Genomic DNA, 20,696 nt, shown 5'->3' with positions numbered 1-20,696 from the left:
AACTGGATCGGAACTGAGGGACTGATGTTAGAGGGGAAATGACAATGTCGATGTATATAGGGATGTAAATTGGGAAGGGGGGGACACTAAGAAATGTGGGCGCCGGTGGGGGGAAAGAAGAGACATAGGCGGGGGATGGGGAATGGGAGTGGGGCGGTAGAGGGAGCTGCGCCACAAGGGGCGGGACAACTATAGAGAATACGGGGCTTACTGTCCTTGTTCCCGCACCAGAAAGGTGATGGCGGGAAGATAGGCGCAAGGTAGATGGGAGTTCCCCACACGGGGGGGTCAAGGAGTGAGCGGGAGAAGCCGGGGTCAGTTGAAGTCAGCTGACTTTCGGAAGCAATATGGGGGGAGCAATCACGCTACACGGGGATCTAGCGGGGGGGGCGGAGGGAGAGGATAACTGGGTTGCTGCTGCAGAAATCAAAGAGGAACTGGTTAAAGAAAGGGTGGTCGGGGCTGGAATGCGCCACCTGGGGAACGGGTGGGAGCGCGGAACCGGGACGTGGGACTGGCCAAGAGAGGGTGATGGCTAGTCGACACGGGAAGGGGGCAGGTAGCCCCCCAGTGCGGCTGATCACGTGGAACGTGAGAGGCCTAAATGGGCCGATTAAAAGGGCCCGAGTGTTCGCGCACTTGAAAGGACTGAGGGCAGACGTGGCTGTGCTACAGGAGACGCACCTGAAGGTGGCGGACCAAGTTAGGTTAAGGAAAGGATGGGTGGGACAGGTGTTCCACTCAGGGCTGGATGCAAAGAACAGAGGGGTGGCCATACTGGTGGGGAAACGGGTATCATTCGAAGCTAGGAGCATTGTAGCAGATAGCGGAGGCAGATATGTGATGGTGAGTGGCAGACTGGAGGGAACGGAGGTCGTGTTGGTTAATGTATATGCCCCGAATTGGGATGATGCGGGATTCATGAAGCGGATGCTGGGACGTATCCCGGACCTGGAGGTAGGAAACCTGATAATGGGGGGAAGACTTCAACACCGTGTTGGACCCAGGGTTAGATAGATCTAGATCTAGGACCGGAAGAAGGCCGGCAGCGGCCAAGGTGCTTAAGGGGTTTATGGACCAAATGGGGGGAGTGGATCCATGGCGATTTGTTAGGCCGAAGGCCAAAGAGTTCTCCTTCTTCTCCCATGTTCACAAGGTGTACTCCCGGATAGATTTCTTTGTTTTGGGGAGGTCACGGAGTACTCGGCCATAGATGTTTGAGACCATGCCCCACATTGGGTGGACCTGGAACTAGGAGAGGAGAGGGAGCAGCATGCACTCTGGCGATTAGATGTGGGATTGTTGGCGGATGAGGGAGTCTGTGGAAGGGTGCGGGGATGTATCGAGAGATACCTGGAGGCCAATGACGACGGGGAGGTCCGAGAGGGAGTAGTATGGGAAGCACTAAAGGCGGTGGTCAGAGGAGAGCTGATCTCCATCAGGGCCCACAAAGGGAAAATAGAGGCCAAGGAAAGGGAAAGATTACTGGGGGAGATTTTAAGGGTAGATAAAGAATACGCGGAGGCCCCGGAGGAAGGACTATACAGGGAGAGACGACGACTCCAGGCGGAGTTCGACCTTTTGACCACTAGGAGGGCGGAGGCGCAGTGAAGGAAGGCACAAGGGGTGAGATATGAATATGGGGAAAAGGCAAGTCGCTTGTTGGCCCATCAGCTGCGAAAGAGGACAGCGGCGAGGGAGATAGGGGGAATCAGAGATGAAAAGGGAGCTAAGGTGCGGAGAGCAGGGAAGATAAACGAGGTGTTTAAGACCTTTTACGAAAGATTTTATAGGTCCCAACCCCCGGAGGGAAAAGAGGAGATGCGGCAGTTTTTGGACCAATTAAGGTTCCCGAGGGTGGAGGAGCAGGAGGTCGAAGGCCTGGGGGCACCAATTGGTGTGGACGAGGTTACCAAGGGGCTGGGGAACATGCAGGCAGGGAAGGCCCCGGGACCAGATGGGTTCCCGGTGGAATTTTATAGAAAATATGTGGACTTGCTGGCCCCGCTGTTGGTAAGGACTTTTAACAAGGCCAGGGAAGGGGGGACTCTACCCCCGACAATGTCGGAGGCGATGATATCGCTAATTTTGAAGTGGGATAAAGATCCGCTGCAGTGCGGGTCCTATAGGCCTATCTCACTGCTAAATGTGGACGCCAAGTTGCTAGCAAAGGTGCTGGCAACAAGGATAGAGGATTGTGTCCCGGGGGTGGTGCACGAAGACCAGACAGGATTCGTAAAGGGGAGACAACTAAATGTCAACGTGCGACGGCTATTAGGGGTGATAATGATGCCCCCAGTAGAGGGGGAGGCAGAGATAGTGGCGGCAATGGATGCAGAGAAGGCATTTAATAGGGTGGAGTGGGAGTATCTATGGGAGGTGCTGAGGAGGTTCGGGTTCGGGGACGGGTTTGTTAGCTGGGTCAAACTCCTCTATGGGGCCCCAACGGCAAGTGTGGTCATGGGTCGGCAAAGGTCGGAGTATTTTCGGCTATACAGGGGAACAAGACAGGGATGCCCGCTATCCCCATTACTGTTCGCGTTGGCAATTGAACCACTGGCCATAGCGCTGAGAGACTCCAGAAAATGGAGAGGGGTGATTAGAGGGGAGGGGAACACAGAGTGTCACTCTACGCGGATGACCTACTGCTGTATGTAGCGGACCCAGTGGGGGGGGATGACAGAGGTCATGCAGATATTGAGGGAGTTCGGAGATTTCTCGGGATATAGGCTTAACATGGGAAAGAGTGAACTTTTTGTGATACACCCTGGGGACCAGAGTAGAGGGATAGATGGCCTACCGCTAAGGAGAATGGAAAGAAACTTTCGATACCTGGGGATTCAGATAGCCAGGAGCTGGGGAACCTTACACAGACTTAATCTGACACGACTGGTGGAACAAATGGAAGAGGATTTCAAGAGGTGGGACATGCAGCCGCTGTCACTGGCGGGCAGAGTGCAGGCAATTAAGATGATGGTCCTCCCGAGGTTCCTATTTGTGTTCCAATGTCTCCCTATACTGATCACTAAGGCCTTCTTTAAAAAAATAGATCGGAGCATCACGAGCTTCGTGTGGGCAGGGAAGGTCCCGAGGGTAAGGAGGGGGTTCTTACAACGTAGTAGAGACAGAGGTGGACTGGCGCTGCCGAATTTGGGCGACTACTACTGGGCCGCCAATGTGGCGATGATTCGTAAATGGATGATAGAGGGAGAGGGAGCAGCGTGGAAAAGAGTAGAGATGAAGTCCTGTAAAGGGACGAATCTAGAAGCGCTGGTGACGGCGCCACTACCGCTCTCACCAAAAAAAATTTCTGGGGGCAATGGAGGTGTGTTGGGAGCCTTGGTGGGGTCCCCAATTAGGAACAACCATAGGTTTGCCCCAGGGAGGCTGGATGGAGGATTCCAGAGCTGGCACCAGTTGGGAATCAGGAGAGTGGGAGATTTATATATAGACGGGACGTTTGCGAGCTTGGGAGCGCTGGAGGAAAAGTATAAGCTGCCCCGGGGAAATTTCTTTAGGTATATGCAGGTGAGGGCGTTCACAAGACAACAGGTGAGGGAATTTCCGCTGCTCCCGACACAAGGGATCCAGGATAGAGTGCTTTCGGGGGTGTGGGTCGGGGAGGGCAAGGTGTCAGAGATATACCGGGAGATGAGAGAAGAGGGGGAGGAGCTGGTGGGCGAACTGAAAGGAAAATGGGAAGAGGAGCTCGGGGAGGAGATTGAGGAGGGTTTGTGGGCTGATGCCCTAAGCAGGGTAAATTCCTCTTCCTTGTGTGCCAGGCTTAGCCTGATCCAATTTAAGGTGCTGCATAGAGCACACATAACGGGAGCAAGGTTGAGCAGGTTCTTCGGAGTGGAGGACAAGTGTGGGAGGTGCGGCGGAAGCCCGGCGAACCACACACATGTTTTGGTTGTGTCCGGCACTGGAGGGGTGTGACGGGAGTGATCTCGAAGGTGGTGAAGGTCCGGGTCAAACCAGGCTGGGGGTTAGCTTTATTTGGAGTTGCGGATGAGCCGGGAGGGCAGGAGGCAAAAGAGGCCGATGTCGTGGCCTTTGCGTCCCTAGTAGCCCGGCGTAGGATTTTACTCATGTGGAAGGAGGCGAAACCCCCCGGACTGGAGGCCTGGATAAACGATATGGCGGGGTTCATAAAACTGGAGCAGATTAAGTTTGCGCTGAGAGGATCGGCTCAAGGGTTCACCAGGCAGTGGCAACCGTTCCTCGACTACCTAGCGGAACGTTAGAGGGAAGATAGATGACCAGTAGCAGCAACCCAGGGGGGATAAGATGTTTGGGTTCTGGGGGGGGGGGTTTCACTTTATGTTATTTGGTTCGTTTACCATGTTAGTTAGTTACTCAATGTTAGATTGTAGTTAACATGTTACTTGTACTTTTAATTTCTCTTTTTTGATTTGTAAGGGGAAAAAAATTGTGATTGAAAAACATTAATAAAATATATATTTTTTAAAAAGACAGATGATAAATTTGTGGATATCAGTCACCTAGTGTCGACATCTTAATTTGCTGAGGAATTTACACAACCCAGGCAAGCACGTTTACAGAGTGATACACTAACTAAACGGTGAAGAGATTGCAGATTTGGCTATAAAATGATAAGTGCAAAGAGTAAAGAAACTTTAGCTGTGGATAAACAAGCCGACTATCATCCTAGTTCCTTGGGCTTGACAAGATACAAGACTAGGAGACTACATTTGGCACTAACTGTACATAGTATCAACATATTTCCACTGCCTTCTTAGCACTTAGTTTCCAAAGAACCTTTGAAGCTTTTGAAACGAAGTGGAGAATATGGAATAAAAAATGAGATTAGTCCTGAACCCCTCCAAATATTCAAAAGTTTCCAAAAGATTACTTACGATCAATTTCATATGCATATACTTCACCGTATATCATCCAGTACGGCTGAAAGACTATATCTTTTGCGAGTTCCCAGGATGCAGGCTCTTGTGGGTAAAGGATTGCTTTCCTTGGAACACCGAAACTCAATAATACCACTGCCATAATGACCACAATGTAAAACATGTTTGCCACCTATAATTCAACAGGTAAAACAAAGTTCAAATTTCCCAAAATATCTGGGTTAAAAATAAGGTAACTTAAGTCAGTGCATTGAAAACAACCCTAAGAGATACTGGATGCTCCAATGTAGCATGAACTGAACCTGTTATATCCCACAGCAAAGAAGGTCCACATCAATACCTCATTGCCATTACTAAAGAAATAAGACAATTCTATCAAAATCCAAGTTTATTTAATATGAACATCTCCCTTGGATGTAGGGCTTGATCTTGACAGGGCTCCTGCAATTTCATATTTGGAAGTTTCAAAAACAAATCACTAAAAGTTCCAAGTGATCCACTTACCATTTTACCTATCATTGTGACATAGGGCCCTGCATGCTGATTGACTGCCAGGAAATCCAAAAGTCGCACATACCAAAATATAATATTGAGGCAATACATTATCCTCCCAGCATTCATCACTTCCTCAGTTCCAAATCTTAGACCAAAACCAACAAAAAACAAAACAATTGCAAGTGTGTCAGTGATGTTGAAATAGTCACTGAAATAAACTTTGATCTTCTGATTTATTTTTCCAGCTTCTGACATGAAGATCTAGGCACAAACAAAAATAAAGAAAATATATAATTCCCATTGACAAACTAAACAGTTATTTGCTGTAAGCTGCTTTGATACATGTTTGTAATAAAATACATATAAAAAAGAAATGAGGTTTTAAAGAGTACTTTTGAAGGCATGAAGAGTGATTTTAGAAGAGAGTTTCAGAGGACCAAGGGATAATAACTATTAGACGAGCACCTCCTGGTGATAGGGTAAAAAGAGCAAGTCAGAGTCAGAATGAAGTGCGTTGGCTCGACAGAAACTTCCCAAAAAGGATGAGAAGCAACCCAGAAATAATTGAGAATTGATTTGATGAGAAATATGTCAGAACATTTGGGGAAGGAAGAGCTGATAAGTAAGTGCATAGAAAAGGTTTCAGGCCAGAGTTCTGGAGTAATTGAGCAGGATTTGAATGAAGGTAGTTAGTACAGGAAAAAGTAATCCAACAGGTCAGCAGGGTGGGCTTCGTAATGTGGAGTAGAAACTACAGCTCAGGCCTGAAAAGAGCACCACGGTGCTAATGATCTCATTCAGCCTGACTGAGTGACCAGTGAGATTCAGGAGGCGATTGGGAGAATCCTGCAGACACAGTCTCCGTTACCAAACAATTTAGCAAAACTGGCACAGGAAATTGTGCACATTCTAAACTTTGGGACGTTAGATTTTTTTTAAAACAATCCCCACCTCTCTAATTTTCTCTATCGCCAATGTGAAAATGAAGGAAATCACAATCCACTCTTGCACCGATGGTAAATTTCTCATTTGCACCAGAACAACAAAGGTGTATAGCATGAGAAATCCCAAATAGGCCATCTGGAAAGAAAGGAAGGAGGTTAATGACTTAAAAGTTTTGAATAGTGGCAGATTCCTCAAACTAGCACTTCACACTTTAGGTGCACCACTACTCAAAAGTTATATTCATAAAATTATTTAAGAATTAAAATAATGGTAATTTTCTCATCTTCCAAAGTTGTTTTGTCTTTCTTTGCACGATATTGGGCAAGAGGAGAATCCAATCATTTGTTGTGTGTATTTTCATCCTCAACAATGTCAATAGAAAATTACCAATCAGTATCCCTTTATGAAAAATAACTAATAAATGGTGGTTGGTTACATGCCTCAAAATAAAGTAATGATCATCTGCTCCTTCGTCACCTCATACTTCAGGAAACTTACTTAAATGAAATGATAATCGCTTATTGTCACAAGTAGGCTTCAATGAAGTTACTGTGAAAAGCCCCTAGTCGCCACATTCCGGCACCTGTTCGGGGAGGCTGCTACGGGAATTGAACCGTGCTGCTGGCTTGCCTTGGTCTGCTTTCAAAGCCAGCGATTTAGCCCTGTGCTAAACAGCCCCAGCTAGAGGAAGCTAGAGGCCCAGAGCCTCTGGTATCCAAAGTATTGGGGATGGAATGTATGTTGGGGAATGGCCATTGGGACCTTGTGGAAGCTCTGGTGCACACTCGCACTGAAATTGCTGAAGTCTGAACATCTGATTTGCTGATTTCCGCTGTTTGAGGCCCACCCCACATGTCTCAGTCTTGGGTCCGGTGGGCGAGACATACCTGGATATTTACCCAGGAAATGTTATGCTGGTTAATTCCTGGCCTAACTTGGGTATTAGCTATTGGAACTGAACTAAGCACGAAACTGAACCCCAGCCAACTTGGACCTTTAAAAATAAACTTACCTGAATCCGGCAGCTCGAGCTATAAAAAAGGGACCCCCGTATCCCCTCTCTCGATTGACTCTTCAGCATTCACTGGACTTAGCCGGGCGAGACCAAACTGGCCCATTCTGGTTTCAGCCAGGGTCCAAAGTCTCAACTGGAAATAATCAGTTCGACTGGAGCGCAGAAAACCTCCGGGGTTGTGGGAATGCACTGCTGAGTTTATCCAGCATTTTCTGTTTTTATTTCAGATTTGGCAGCACGGTAGCATTGTGGATAGCACAAATGCTTCACAGCTCCAGGGTCCCAGGTTCGATTCCGGCTTGGGTCACTGTCTGTGCGGAGTCTGCACATCCTCCCCGTGTGTGCGTGGGTTTCCTCCGGGTGCTCCGGTTTCCTCCCACAGTCCAAAGATGTGCGGGTTAGGTGGATTGGCCATGCTAAATTGCCCATAGTGTCCAAAATTGCCCTTAGTGTAGGGTGGGGTTACTGGGTTATGGGGATAGGGTGGAGGTGTGGACCTTGGGTAGGGTGCTCTTTCCAAGAGCCGGTGCAGACTCGATGGGCCGAATGGCCTCCTTCTGCACTGTAAATTCTATGATACTATATCTATTTCCAGCATCTGCAGTATTTTGCTTTTATATATAAAAGGTTTATCCTTAGTGACATCTATTTTTGCAGGTCCTAAGACCAATATACTTTTCCCCAATGGAAATAATTACGTTTATTCCTTTTATTACTTGCATCATATTGCAATTTACTTATCCACTTATATGTCACTTTAGTTTCTATTCCAGGAATCAATAATGTTCGAGTAACTCTTAATAAGCTGCCAACGTTTTGTCATATAACTCTGACCAGTTTTGCACTTGAATTCAAAACATTGAGTTGGTCATCCCGAATAATTTCTTACAGGACAAATGCAGTTGATGGAAATGGGTTTCTTGTTTGTCAGGTCTGGATTCATACCAAGGTCCGGAGGTGATGAAATACATTTCTAACTCAAGGCACCTAACTTGTGACCACCTATTCTCTCAGAGCCACTTTTTCCATTAATAGTTACTTCTTTCACCGAATAGCCCTGGATCCCAAAACTGCAGGCTGGTTCAGTTTCTTAAGTTCAAAATATCTCTGTCTACACACCCAGACTATCATTTTCAAATTAAACAGCTTTTGAAACAAACTTAACTTTAACTTCTTCAATGAACTATGCTGAAAACAGCAGAGGTATATATTTTTTGTTCCACTTCACTCACTTACTGTGTTAAACCAAAACTTTGCAATGGGTGCATGGTAGAAAGAGTAGAATTTTCTAGTGAGAGGCAGCCTCCTTGGTTTAGAGAGAGTTATATCTTCATGCTTCACCTCATGATCACTGATTCCTTCTTCCTTGAAGACCTCCTATGAAATACCAGGGAGAAAATAGTTGCAGAATGATTATACTGTTCTACAAGTTGGTCAAGTATTTGGAGAACATGACACGCGGCTTAAAGTGCAGGTGTGGAGGGATGGCAGGTCCTTGTTGATAAATTTCAGTTCTATAGTTCTCATACTGTCTAAATTGATATTTTAAATCAGCGTATTTGCACTACTGAGTGTCGACAAACACATCCCATTTCTGGAATGTACAATGACATGCAGAAACTGGTATCACAATCCCAGACCACAGAAACTCCAATATTTCATTTTAATTTTGTAAGAACGAGGAAAGAATACTTCACTCCAGGAGTGATTTCACACCAAACAGGGATGTGGTCAATTAAAACAAACTTTATTACTCGCAAAGTATTAAAATATCTTTAACATCACAAGAAAATAGCTCACAATTACCCCTTAAATAATGCTAATCAACACAGTGACACAATAACCCTTAATTGATATCTTTACTTCCACTCAAACAACAAAATCATCTCAGATCCCAATCCACTTTTAAATATAGTTAGCACTCAGGAATACTTGTGCTTGGATGTCTTGATACTACACTTTCAACAAGATAAATCTTTTGACACTGCTGCAAAGAGATCTGATCGTGTTAGAACAGTACCGAATCACTAACTAAAGTCTTTAGAAACAGTCTTCATAGTCTGACATCCATCTCCCAACTGCACGGTCTGTTTTTCTGCCAAAATGCCTGGTACTCTAGCACAGTGTTTTTCAAGCTTTTTCCCGGGGATCCATTTTTACCAACCGGCCGGCCTTAGCGACCCACCATTTTCACTTACCTTGAATACAACAGGTGAGTCTGCTTAGTCCTCACAATCTCACTTGCTTTGCCATTCAATGTTAAATTTTATGGGTAGTTCATCAGAAGTCCTGTAGCTCACACCACCATTGCTTTGTCCTGCTGTGGAGTTTCCTGCAAAGCTCCCTCCAGCAGATTCAGTTGCGAGATCCTGGCCTCTGGCCCTCTTTTCCTTAGTACAAAAAGATCCATCTTCAGTTCTTCATGCGTTCCTGTTGCTTGCTGGCAGCTACAAAATGTAGGAAGCTCTCCTCAGTAATTTTGCAGGCAGAGTACTTGATGTCGGTGTACCAGGTGTGTGACCTGCTCTCTCGTCTTCCCGCTCGAAGCAGCGGCAATCGATTTTTAAAAAAACATTTGCTCCTGGAACAGTGCGCCGATGAACGAAGGAGTGGCCCCACTGGGCTACGGGTCTGCGCACTGCTACATTCGGCTGAAGGGGCACGCATGCGCAGGACGACCGCCATTCTTGAAAGCCGGTCATGGCTGGCATTTTTAGAAGCTGGCCGCGGCCGTTGGACACTTCCACCCGCGATCGGAACGCCACGACCGATCGCACCATGTCCGCCCCGATATCCGCCTGCAACCTAACCCCTGGTCGCGAGTGTCATGATATTCATACACACACATCATGATGGACACACTAACAGGCAAATCAGAGTACACAACACCACAACCAATCACAGACAAGAACACCAACCACATAAAAAGCACGAGCACGACACCTGGAGGTCAGTAGGTCTGGGGAGAAGGGAACAGAAAGAGCTGTTGAAACACCACAAGCAGGGAGCCCCCCACGTGCAGAGTGCAAAGACCAAGTTGTAAATAGTGAGTTTAAATAAAGAAGCGTTGTACCATATGCAACTGTGTTGGCTCATCTGTGTGTCAGAACACCCAACACCACATGGTACAGGAGTGGATCGATACCTGCCTACTAACCTGCCATTCTGGACATGGACCACACCGGCAAACCGCAGCCGATGCAAGTCACGGGGAACCTAGGCACCAACTGGAAGCTCTACAGGCAGCGATTTGACCTGTACATCCGTGCCACCGAAAAACAGAATGCCTCGGATGATTCGAAGATTGCAATGCTCCTCTTCTACGCAGGCCCCCACCCAAACGATGTCTTTAATTCACTGGTGTTCGAAGAAGGCGAAAACCAGGCCAAATATGACACGGTCATCCTCAAACTGGACCAGCACTTTCAAACTGAAGTAAACGAAACTTTTGAAAGATACATCTTTCAGCAACGCCTGCAAGGTGAGGAGGAGCTTTTTCAACCCTTTTTGACGCACCTCCGGATTCTAGCGCAGTCCTGCGGTTACGGCACCACTACAGAGTCCATGATCAGGGACCAGATTGTTTTTGGCGTTGCCTCTAGTGGCCTACGCCAGCAGCTTCTTTAAATAAAGAGCCTCACCTTAGCGTCTGCTGTGGAAGCCTGTGTCCTCCATGAAAATGCTACCTGCCGTTTTGCCCGATTTCAGGCGTCCGAGTTGGCACGGAGGGGGTCCCCAGCCGTCGAATCGGCAAGCCAGGCCGCCCACGACGTTGAACGCATCCAGGCCGTCGATTTCTTCCCGCCCCACGGCCCGGACGACAGCGGCCGCTTCCCGCGCTTTTCGCGGTCTCCCGCGCAGGTGCGCGCCAAAAATAACGGCCACAACGAGGGACGCACTGCGCAGGCGCGCCCACCGCAAGATCGCACTGCGCATGCGCAGTGGCGCAACGAACGCCGTGACGTCATGACGTGCAGAAATTGTGGAGGTCTACACTTAAAAGGGCAATGTCCTGCAAAATACCGACAGTGCAACAGATGTGCCATGATAGGCCACTACGCAGCCCGCTGTCGTGCGGCTCAACCCATGGATCCGGCGCATCCTCGACAACCTCGCACACGAGTCAGGACCGTCCAGCCCACGCATCAAGACTTCCAATTAAGTGATGCAGATGACCAGGATGACTTCCGAGTTGCCGTCATTGATGTCAACAAGGTCAATGCCATCAATCCAGACGATGAGTGGTGTGCCACCCTGACGGTCAACCGATCGCACGTCGCCTTCCGTCTGGACACCGGCGCATCCGCCAACCTGATTGCTTACTCTGCAGTCCAGGCCATGAAGGTCAAACCACCCATCACACCATCCCGGCTTAAGATGGTTGACTATAACGGGAACGTTATCCCGTCCATAGGATCTTGCCAGCTACAGGTGACTCACAAGAGGTACACGGCCACACTCCCCTTCGAAGTTGTGGGCTCATCAAAGGACTCGTTACTGGGCGCACAAGCGTGTAAGGTCCTTCACCTGGTACAGCGCATCATGTCTCTCTCTCCAGATGAGATATCCGACTTCCCGGATGCTGAGTTCCACGCGAATCTCCATTCCCTCCTCGCTCACAACCAGGAGGTTTTTGAAGGCATGGGGACATTGCCACACACGTACAAGATTCGACTCAGACCGGACGCCATCCCTGTCGTTCACGCACCTCGCAGGGTTCCTGCGCCTCTCAAAGACCGCCTCAAGGCACAACTGCAGATTCTTCAGGACCAAGGGGTCCTATCCAAGGTCACGGAGCCCACGCCATGGGTCAGCTCCATGGTCTGTGTAAAGAAGCCCTCTGGCGAGCTCCGTATATGTATAGATCCAAAAGATCTGAACAACAACATCATGCGGGAACACTATCCCATCCCGAAACGAGAAGACCTCACCAGCGAGATGGCGCGAGCCAACATATTCACTAAATTGGATGCGTCCAAAGGATTCTGGCAGATCAAACTGGACCCGGCCAGCCGAAGACTATGCACATTCAACACCCCTTTTGGCAGATTCTGCTACAACCGGATGCCATTCGGCATCATTTCGGCATCTGAAGTATTCCACCGCATTATGGAACAGATGATGGAAGGCATCGAAGGGGTACGTGTATATGTGGACGATATCATCATTTGGTCCACCACTCCGCAGGAACACATGCATCGTCTTCGACGTGTCTTCACCCGCATACGGCAAAATGGCCTGCGTCTCAACCGTGCGAAGTGTGCTTTCGGCCAGACGGAGCTGAAATTCCTCGGGGACCACATCTCAAGGTCCGGGGTCCGTCCCGATGCAGACAAGGTTAGCGCCATCACAGCCATGCCACGACCGGCTGACAAGAAGGCTGTCTTAAGATTCCTCGGCATGGTCAACTTCCTTGGGAAGTTCATTCCCAACCTGGCTTCTCATACAACAAACATGCGCCATCTCGTAAAAAAATCGACGGAATTTAACTGGCACCAGTCGCATCAGCGGGAATGGGAGGAGCTCAAGCACAAACTGGTCACGGCACCAGTGCTGGCCTTCTTTGACACGACTCGCCCTACAAAGATCTCAACAGACGCCAGCCAATCTGGTATTGGAGCGGTACTCCTCCAAAAAGACAGCACGTCATCATGGGCCCCGGTTGCGTATGCCTCACGAGCCATGACCCCTACCGAACAGCGCTACGCGCAAATCGAAAAAGAATGCCTGGGCTTGCTAACTGGACTGGACAAGTTCCACGACTATGTGTATGGCCTGCCACGATTCACGGTCGAAACTGACCACCGCCCCCTGGTCAACATCATTAACAAAGACCTGAACGACATGACTCCTCGCCTCCAGCGCATCTTACTCAAACTCAGGAGGTACGATTTTGAACTGATCTACACTCCGGGGAAGGAACTCATCGTGGCGGACACTCTTTCCCGAGCAGTGAGCACACCACCAGATGCAGAGGGGTTCGTGCGTCAAATTGAGGCACACGTGACTCTGACAGCAGCAAATATGCCAGCTGATGATCCTAGTCTGGCCCACATACGCGCAGAGACGGCGACTGACCCTCTGCTGCAGCGAGTGATGCGCCACATGACGGAAGGGTGGCTAAAAGGGCAGTGCCCCCAGTTTTATAATGTGCGAGATGATCTCACCAATATAGACGGGGTCCTTATGAAATCGCATAGGATCGTCATTCCACACAGTGTGCGCCAGATGATTCTTCGTCAACTACACGAAGGCCACTTGGGCGTCGAAAAATGCAGACGAAGGGCCCGGGAGGCGGTATATTGGCCGGGTATTAATGAAGACATAGCCAACATGGTGCTCAACTGCACAACCTGTCAGAGGTTTCAGCCAGCGCAACCTCCGGAAACACTTCTACCACACGAGATGGTGACGTCCCCCTGGGCGAAGGTGGGTGTTGACCTATTTCACGCGCTCGGCAGAGATTACATTGTTATTATAGACTACTTCTCAAACTACCCGGAAGTCATGCCTCTCCATGATCTGACGTCGTCCGCAGTCATTGGGGCCTGCAAGGAAACGTTTGCTCGCCATGGCATTCCAAGGACTGTCATGTCAGACAATGGACCTTGTTTTGCCAGCCGTGAATGGTCGTCCTTTGCCGCAGCATATGGTTTCACTCATGTGACATCCAGCCCTCTGCATCCACAATCGAACGGGAAGGCTGAAAAGGGTGTCCACATCGCAAAGCGGCTCCTGTGCAAGGCGGCTGATGCCGGATCGGACTTTAACCTTGCCTTGCTGGCCTATCGATCGGCCCCGTTATCCACGGGCCTCTCGCCAGCGCAGCTACTAATGGGTCGCTCCCTCAGGACGACGGTACCTTCCGTCCTGGCACCAACAACAGACCATGAGGCGGTTCTTCGGAACATGCAACTGCAGCGTGATCGCCAGAAAGGTCGGTACGACACACGAGCGACGGACCTGCCCCCCCTGTCCTCCGGAGACAAAGTACGCGTCCATCAACCGTATGGTGGCTGGTCAGCACCGGCCGAAGTCCTCCGACAAGTGGCTCCCCGCTCGTTCCTGGTTCGCATGCCGGATGGTTCCGTGCGTCGCCGCAATCGGCCCGCCCTTCGCCGACTTCCACGCTCACAGCCACACAACACGCCAGATCCTCAACAGGCTTCCGAGGATGACTTTGTGGAGCTGCCGCACATCACGCCCTTTCCATCGCCACCCATGGCCATGCCTGCACAGCAGCCGGTGGTTCTTGATCCACCCTTAAGGCGGTCAACCCGAATTCGTCGCAAACCCATTAGAATGGACTTATAATACAGTTCATATGTTTAATAAGTTGGACAATTTTACATGATAACCTGTTGTTGTTTATCGTTCCAGATGTCGTCTGACTGGACAACTGTTCAAATTTTTTTTCTTCTTCTCTCGTTCGCATTTCTGTTATGTTATGGTACAACTGGATTCATGTGACGCACTCGACATCGCCCCATGTACATAGTTCCGTCATAGACACATGCTGCACACGACACACACACACTCTTAGATGCACTCACGTCACGATCATATTTATTACCACGTAGGCACATATCTTTGTAAAAAGGGGGGATGTCATGATATTCAAACACACACATCATGATGGACACACTAACAGGCAAATCAGAGTACACAACACCACAACCAATCACAGACAAGAACACCAACCACATAAAAAGCACGAGCACGACACCTGGAGGTCAGTAGGTCTGGGGAGAAGGGAACAGAAAGAGCTGTTGAAACACCACAAGCAGGGAGCCCCCCACGTGCAGAGTGCAAAGACCAAGTTGTAAATAGTGAGTTTAAATAAAGAAGCGTTGTACCATATGCAACTGTGTTGGCTCATCTGTGTGTCAGAACACCCAACACCACAGCAAGTTTGAAAATGACTGCTCTAGCCCCTCTTATTAGTTGCATCTTACCCATTGAACACAATGGGCTGGATTCTCCGTCGGCGGGATTCCCGTTGGGCGAGCAGCGCACCCACGCCTACGGGTTTCCCAGTGTCATGGGGTGGCCACAATGGGAAATCCCATTGGCAGGTGGAGGGAATGGAGAGTCACTGCTGGCGAAGGCGTGCCGCCCAGGAAAACGCAGCTGGCGGGCCGGAGAATCCCACCCAACGTATCTAATTAACTACTCCGCAGGGAACCCCCCCCCGCATCAAAACAAAACCCATTAGCCCAAACTTTTACGATGCCTTAATTGCACCCCTGGCTCCCAAAACCTTCAAACTAGGATTTTAAAAAACACTCCTGCAGCAGTCACATACACACACTAACCCAGGATTTTAACTCTTACTGCACCAAATACTATAATACAATTTATCAGAAATTGGATTAGATTTTTTTATTGTCACGTGTTCCATAACCCAGTAACCCCACATAACCTTTTTGGACACGAAGGGCAATTTATCATGGCCAATCCACCTAACCTGCACATCTTTGGACTGTGGGAGGAAACCGGAGCACCCGGAGGAAACCCACGCAGACACGGGGAGGATGTGCAGACTCCGCACAGACAGTGACCCAAGCCGGGAATCGAACCTGGGCTGTTGCAGTGAAACAACTGTGCTAACCACTGTGCTACAGTGCTGCCCTCACCAAAAATTTTTTTACTAAAAATTTATAGTGCTTCTCTTAAATAATCTGAGCATCACTGATTTTGATAATCTAAAGCTGCGTTTGAAGCCACTAATTGGAAAACGTTAAAACGAGCCATAACTTCCTAAATTCTTGGAGGTTGTGCAGGTAAGTGAAACATTTGTTGAGGCTGATGAGGTGGTCTTTTTACAGTATTAAATTTCATGATTAATTTCATTTAGCTTTTTCTTCTCTCTTATGAGAGCCGACCAAATCTGGATGTCCTACATGGGATTTATAAATGTGGCTAGAAGTAATAAAAGATTATTACTCAGTAGAGAATGTGTGTGAAGAGATCAGATCAGTCCATAAGAGGGTCGTATAGGAGTCTGGTAACAGTGGGGAAGCTGTCTGTGCATGTTCTCAGACTTCTGCATCTCTTGCCCAATGGAAGAAGTTGGAAGAGAATAACCCATGAGGAAGGGGTCTTTGACTATGCTGCCCGCTTTCCCCAGACAGCGGGAGGTGTAGTCAGTCAATGGATGGGAGGGGTTTCGTGTGATGGACTGGGCTGTGTTCACGACTCTCTGAAGTTTCTTATGGTCTTGTGTCAAGCAGTTGCCATACCAGGCTGTGATGCAGTCAGATAGGATGCTTTCTATGTAAACTTTGGTAAGAGTCAATGTGGACATGCCGAATTTCCTTAGATTCCTGAGAAAGTATAGGTGCTGTTGTGCTTTCTTGGTTGTAGCGTCAACATTGGTGGACCAGGACAGATTTTTGGTGATGTGCACTCCTAGCAATTTGAAGCTGTCAACCATCTCCACCTTGGCTCCGTTGATGCTGACAGGGGTGTGTACAGCACTTTGCTTCCTGAGGTCAATGACCAGCTCTTTAGTTTTGCTGACATTAATGGAGAGATTGTTGTCGTTGCACCACTCCACTGGTTTGGAAAAGCCAACATGGATTGAGAACGAGGAAATCGTTTTCACTAACTTGGGAGTTTTTGGAGGAAGTAAAAGAAAAGAGTCGATGAGGGAAATGCTGTTGATGTGGTGTACTTGGGACTTTCAGAAGACGTTCAATGCAGTGATGTGGAGATGCCGGCGTTGGACTGGGTGGGCAGAGTAAGAAGTCTTACAACACCAGGTTAAAGTTCAACAGGTTTTGCTTCGAATCACTGGCTTTCGGAGCGCAGCTCCGTCATCAGGTGAGTGGAGAGGTGGGTTCCATAAACACATAAATAGACAAAGTCAATGATGCAAGATGATACTTTGAAGGCGAGTCTTTGCAGGTAATTAAGTCTTTACAAGGCAGAACGGTGCAACGGGAGAGAGGGATAATCCCAGGTTAGAGGTGGGAATTGTCTCAAGCCAGGACAGTTGGTAGGATTTCACAAGCCCAGGCCAGATGGTGGGGGGTGAATGTAATGAGATATGAATCTAAGGTCCCGGTTCAGGCCATACTGAACACAGTGCCACATAACAGACTTGTTAGAAAGGTTCTAGCTCATGGAATAAAAGGGGCAGTAACAACGTGGATTCAAAATTAGTTATGGAGAGGTTGGATAGACTTGAATTGTTTTCCTTGAAGCAGAGGAGACTGAGGGGCACATAATTGAGGTGTATAAAATTATGAGGGGCATAGATAGAGTAAACCGGATCAAACGTTTTCCCTTGGTGGAAGGGTCAATGACCAGGAGGCATAGATTATGGGTAAGGGGCAGGGGGTGCAAGGAAAAAATTTTCTACCCAGAGTGTGGTGGGAGTTTGGAACTTGCTGCCTGAAGAGTGCTGGAGGTAGAGACCCTCGTAACATTTAAGAATTTAGATGTGCTCTTGCAATCCCAGGGCAGACACGGATATGGGCCAAGTGCTGGGAAATGGGATTAGAATAGTCAGGTAGTTGTTTTTGACCGGTGCAGACTCAATGGGCTGAAGGGCCTTTTCTGTGCTGCATGTTACGAGTGGGATGCCAGAGCTTCAGGAGTACCAGCGGGTAGAGGTGAGTGCAGTGGCCATCACCAAGGAGAAGGTTCTGGGGAAACTGAAACTTCTGAATGTGGATAGATCACCTGGACCGGATGGACTACACCTCAGGGTTCTAAAAGAAATAGCTGAGGAAATTGTGGAGGCATTGGTGATGATCTTTCAGAAATCACTGGTGGCAGAAAGGGCATCAGAGGACTGGAAAGTGGCTAATGTAACACCACTGTTTAAGAAGGGAGGGAGGCAGAAGATGGGAAATGGCAGGTTAGCCTGACTTCGGTCATTGGCAAGATTTTAGAGTCCATTATTAAACATGAGATCGCAGAGTACTTGGAAGTGCACGATAAAATAGGACTGAGTCAGCACAGCTTTGTCAAAGGGAGATCATGTCTGACAAATCTGTTAGAGTTCTTTGAGGAAGTAACAAGGAAGTTAGACAAAGGAGAACCAGTGGACGTGATTTATTTAGATTTCCAGAAGGCCTTTGACAAGGTATTGCATAGGAGACTGTTAAATAAGTTAAGAGCCCATCGTAAGATCCTGGCATGGATAGAGGATTGGCTGACTGGCAGAATACAGAGAGTGGGGCTAAAGGGGTCGTTTTCAGGATAGCAGCCGGTGACCAGTGGTATACCTCAGGGGTCTGTGCTGGGACCACAACTTTTCACAATATACATTAATGATCTGGAAGAAGGAACTGAAGGCACTGTTGCTAAGTTTGTAGATGATACAAAGATCTGTAGAGGGACAGACAGTATTGAGGAAGCGGGCGGGCTGCAGAAGAATTTGGACAAGCTAGGAGAGTGGGCAAAGAAGTCACAAAGTGGAAAAGTGTGAGGTTATGCACTTTTGAAGGAGAAATGGAGTCATAGACTATTCTCTAAATGGGGAGTTGCTTAGGAAATCAGAAGCACAAAGGCACTTGTAAGTCCTTGTTCACGATTCTCTTAAGGTTAACTTGCAGGTGCAGTCGACAGTTAGGAAGGCAAATGCAATGTTAGCATTCATGTTGAGAGGGCTAGAATACAAGATCAGGGATGTACTTCTGAGGCTGTATAAGGCTCTGGTCAGACCCCATTTGGAGTATTGTGAGCAGTTTTGGGCCCCGTATCTAAGGAAGGATGTGCTGGCCTTGGAAAGGGTCCAGAGGAGGTTCACAAGAATGATCCCTGGAATGAAGAGCTTGTCGTATGAGGAACAGTTGAGGACTCTGGGACTGTATTCGTTGGGAGTTTAGAAGGATGAGGGGGAGATCTTGTTGAAACTTACAGGATACTGCGAGGCCTGGATAGAGTGGACGTGGGGAGGATGTTTCCACTTGGAGGAAAAACTGGAAGCAGAGGACACCATCTCAGACTAAAGGGACGATCCTGCAAAACTGAGATGAGGAGGAATTTCTTCAGCCAGAAGGTGGAGAATCTGTGGAACTCTTTGCCGCAGAAGGCTGTGGAGGCCAAATCACTGAGTGTCTTTAAGACAGAGATAGATAGGTTCTTGATCAATAAGGGGATCAGGGGTTATGGTGAGAAGGCAGGAGAATGGGGATGAGAAAAGTATCAGCCATGATTGAATGGCGGAGCAGACTCGATGGGCCGAGTGGTCTAATTCTGCTCCTGTGTCTTATGATCTTATTATAGAGTATCCAATTATCTTTTTTCCAATTAAGGGTCAATTTTACGTGACCAATCCACCTACCCTGCACATCTTTGGGTTGTGGGGGTAAGACCGACGCAGACACGGGGAGAATGTGCAAACTCCACACGGACAGTGACCCAGGGCCGGGATCGAACCCGGGTCCTCGGCACCGTGAGGCAGCAGTGCTAACCACTGTGCCACCCCTTGGGACGTTCAAAATCATGAGTGAGCTGGACAGAGTAGACAGGGAGAGACTGTTCCTGCTCATAAAAATATCATATCGTAGAATCCCTACAGTGCAGGAGGCCATTCAGCCCATCAAGTCTGCACCAACTCTTGGAAAGAGCACCCTGCCTCGGCCCACATCCCCACCCTATCCCCGTAACCCTGTAATCCCATTTAATCTTTTGGACACTAAGGGGTAATTTATCATGGCCAATCCACCTAACCTGCACATCTTTGGACTGTGGGAAGAAACCGGAGCACCCGGAGGAAACCCACGCACACACGGGGAGAACGTGCAGACTCCGCACAGAGTCACCCAAGGCCAGAACTGAACCCGGTCCCGGATGTTGTGAGGCAGAAGTGCTAACCACTGTGTCACTGTGCGTTCAAGAACGAGAATACACAGATTTAAGGTGATTTACAAATAAGAAAATATGATGTGAGAAAATGTTTCTTCAGAACGACTGGTTGAGGTCTGGAAGACAGATTCAATCGAGGCATTCAAGAGGGCATGAGATGATTATCTGAATAGAAACAACATGCAGGGGTAAGGGAAAAGGCAGGGAAACGGCACTAAGTCATGATGCTCGTTTGGAGAACTGTTGTAGACAGGATGGGCCGAATGGCCTCCTTCTGCATTGTAACAATTCCGTGATTGACTTTGCATTAGTTGTCTGTCAGCCATCCAGACAGAATTAGCTTTTGTTATGTGTTCCCATAATTATTCACGTTATTGCAAACATACACAGATTACTTCTCCCTTTTCTGAAACATGCACTTTAAAATCAATTTTTATTTCCTTCTTGATCCGGGCTTTTAGTATTCTCCCACATCAGTTTCATGCTTCCTCAATCTGTCCTCATTTAGCATTTACTCCATTGTCATCTTTTAATAA

At 48.2% G+C, this 20,696-nt stretch overlaps 1 protein-coding gene across 4 annotated transcripts in view; it reads right to left on the bottom strand.

Moving 5' to 3' along the window:
- trpm7 (transient receptor potential cation channel, subfamily M, member 7) overlaps window positions 1-20,696 on the bottom strand; it is a 207,375-nt gene that overhangs the window by 116,368 nt on the left and 70,311 nt on the right. For all 4 annotated transcript variants that reach the window (XR_011933842.1, XM_072470267.1, XM_072470268.1 and 1 more), the window contains 4 exons: window positions 8,575-8,715; window positions 6,330-6,458; window positions 5,388-5,639; window positions 4,881-5,055 (listed from right to left, as the gene is read on the bottom strand). Coding sequence is in view for 3 of the 4 variants with exons in the window: in XM_072470267.1 (XP_072326368.1) it covers window positions 4,881-5,055; window positions 5,388-5,639; window positions 6,330-6,458; window positions 8,575-8,715 (697 nt within the window). In the remaining variant the exon portion in view is untranslated. The remainder of the gene's footprint in view (window positions 1-4,880; window positions 5,056-5,387; window positions 5,640-6,329; window positions 6,459-8,574; window positions 8,716-20,696) is intronic.

The sequence above is a fragment of the Scyliorhinus torazame genome, chromosome 12 (assembly GCF_047496885.1).
Source record: "Scyliorhinus torazame isolate Kashiwa2021f chromosome 12, sScyTor2.1, whole genome shotgun sequence".
In the NCBI taxonomy this organism is placed as follows: domain Eukaryota; kingdom Metazoa; phylum Chordata; class Chondrichthyes; order Carcharhiniformes; family Scyliorhinidae; genus Scyliorhinus; species Scyliorhinus torazame.
The sequence above is the reverse complement of the archived record's forward strand: the minus strand, read 5'-3'. Positions and strand labels throughout refer to the sequence as shown.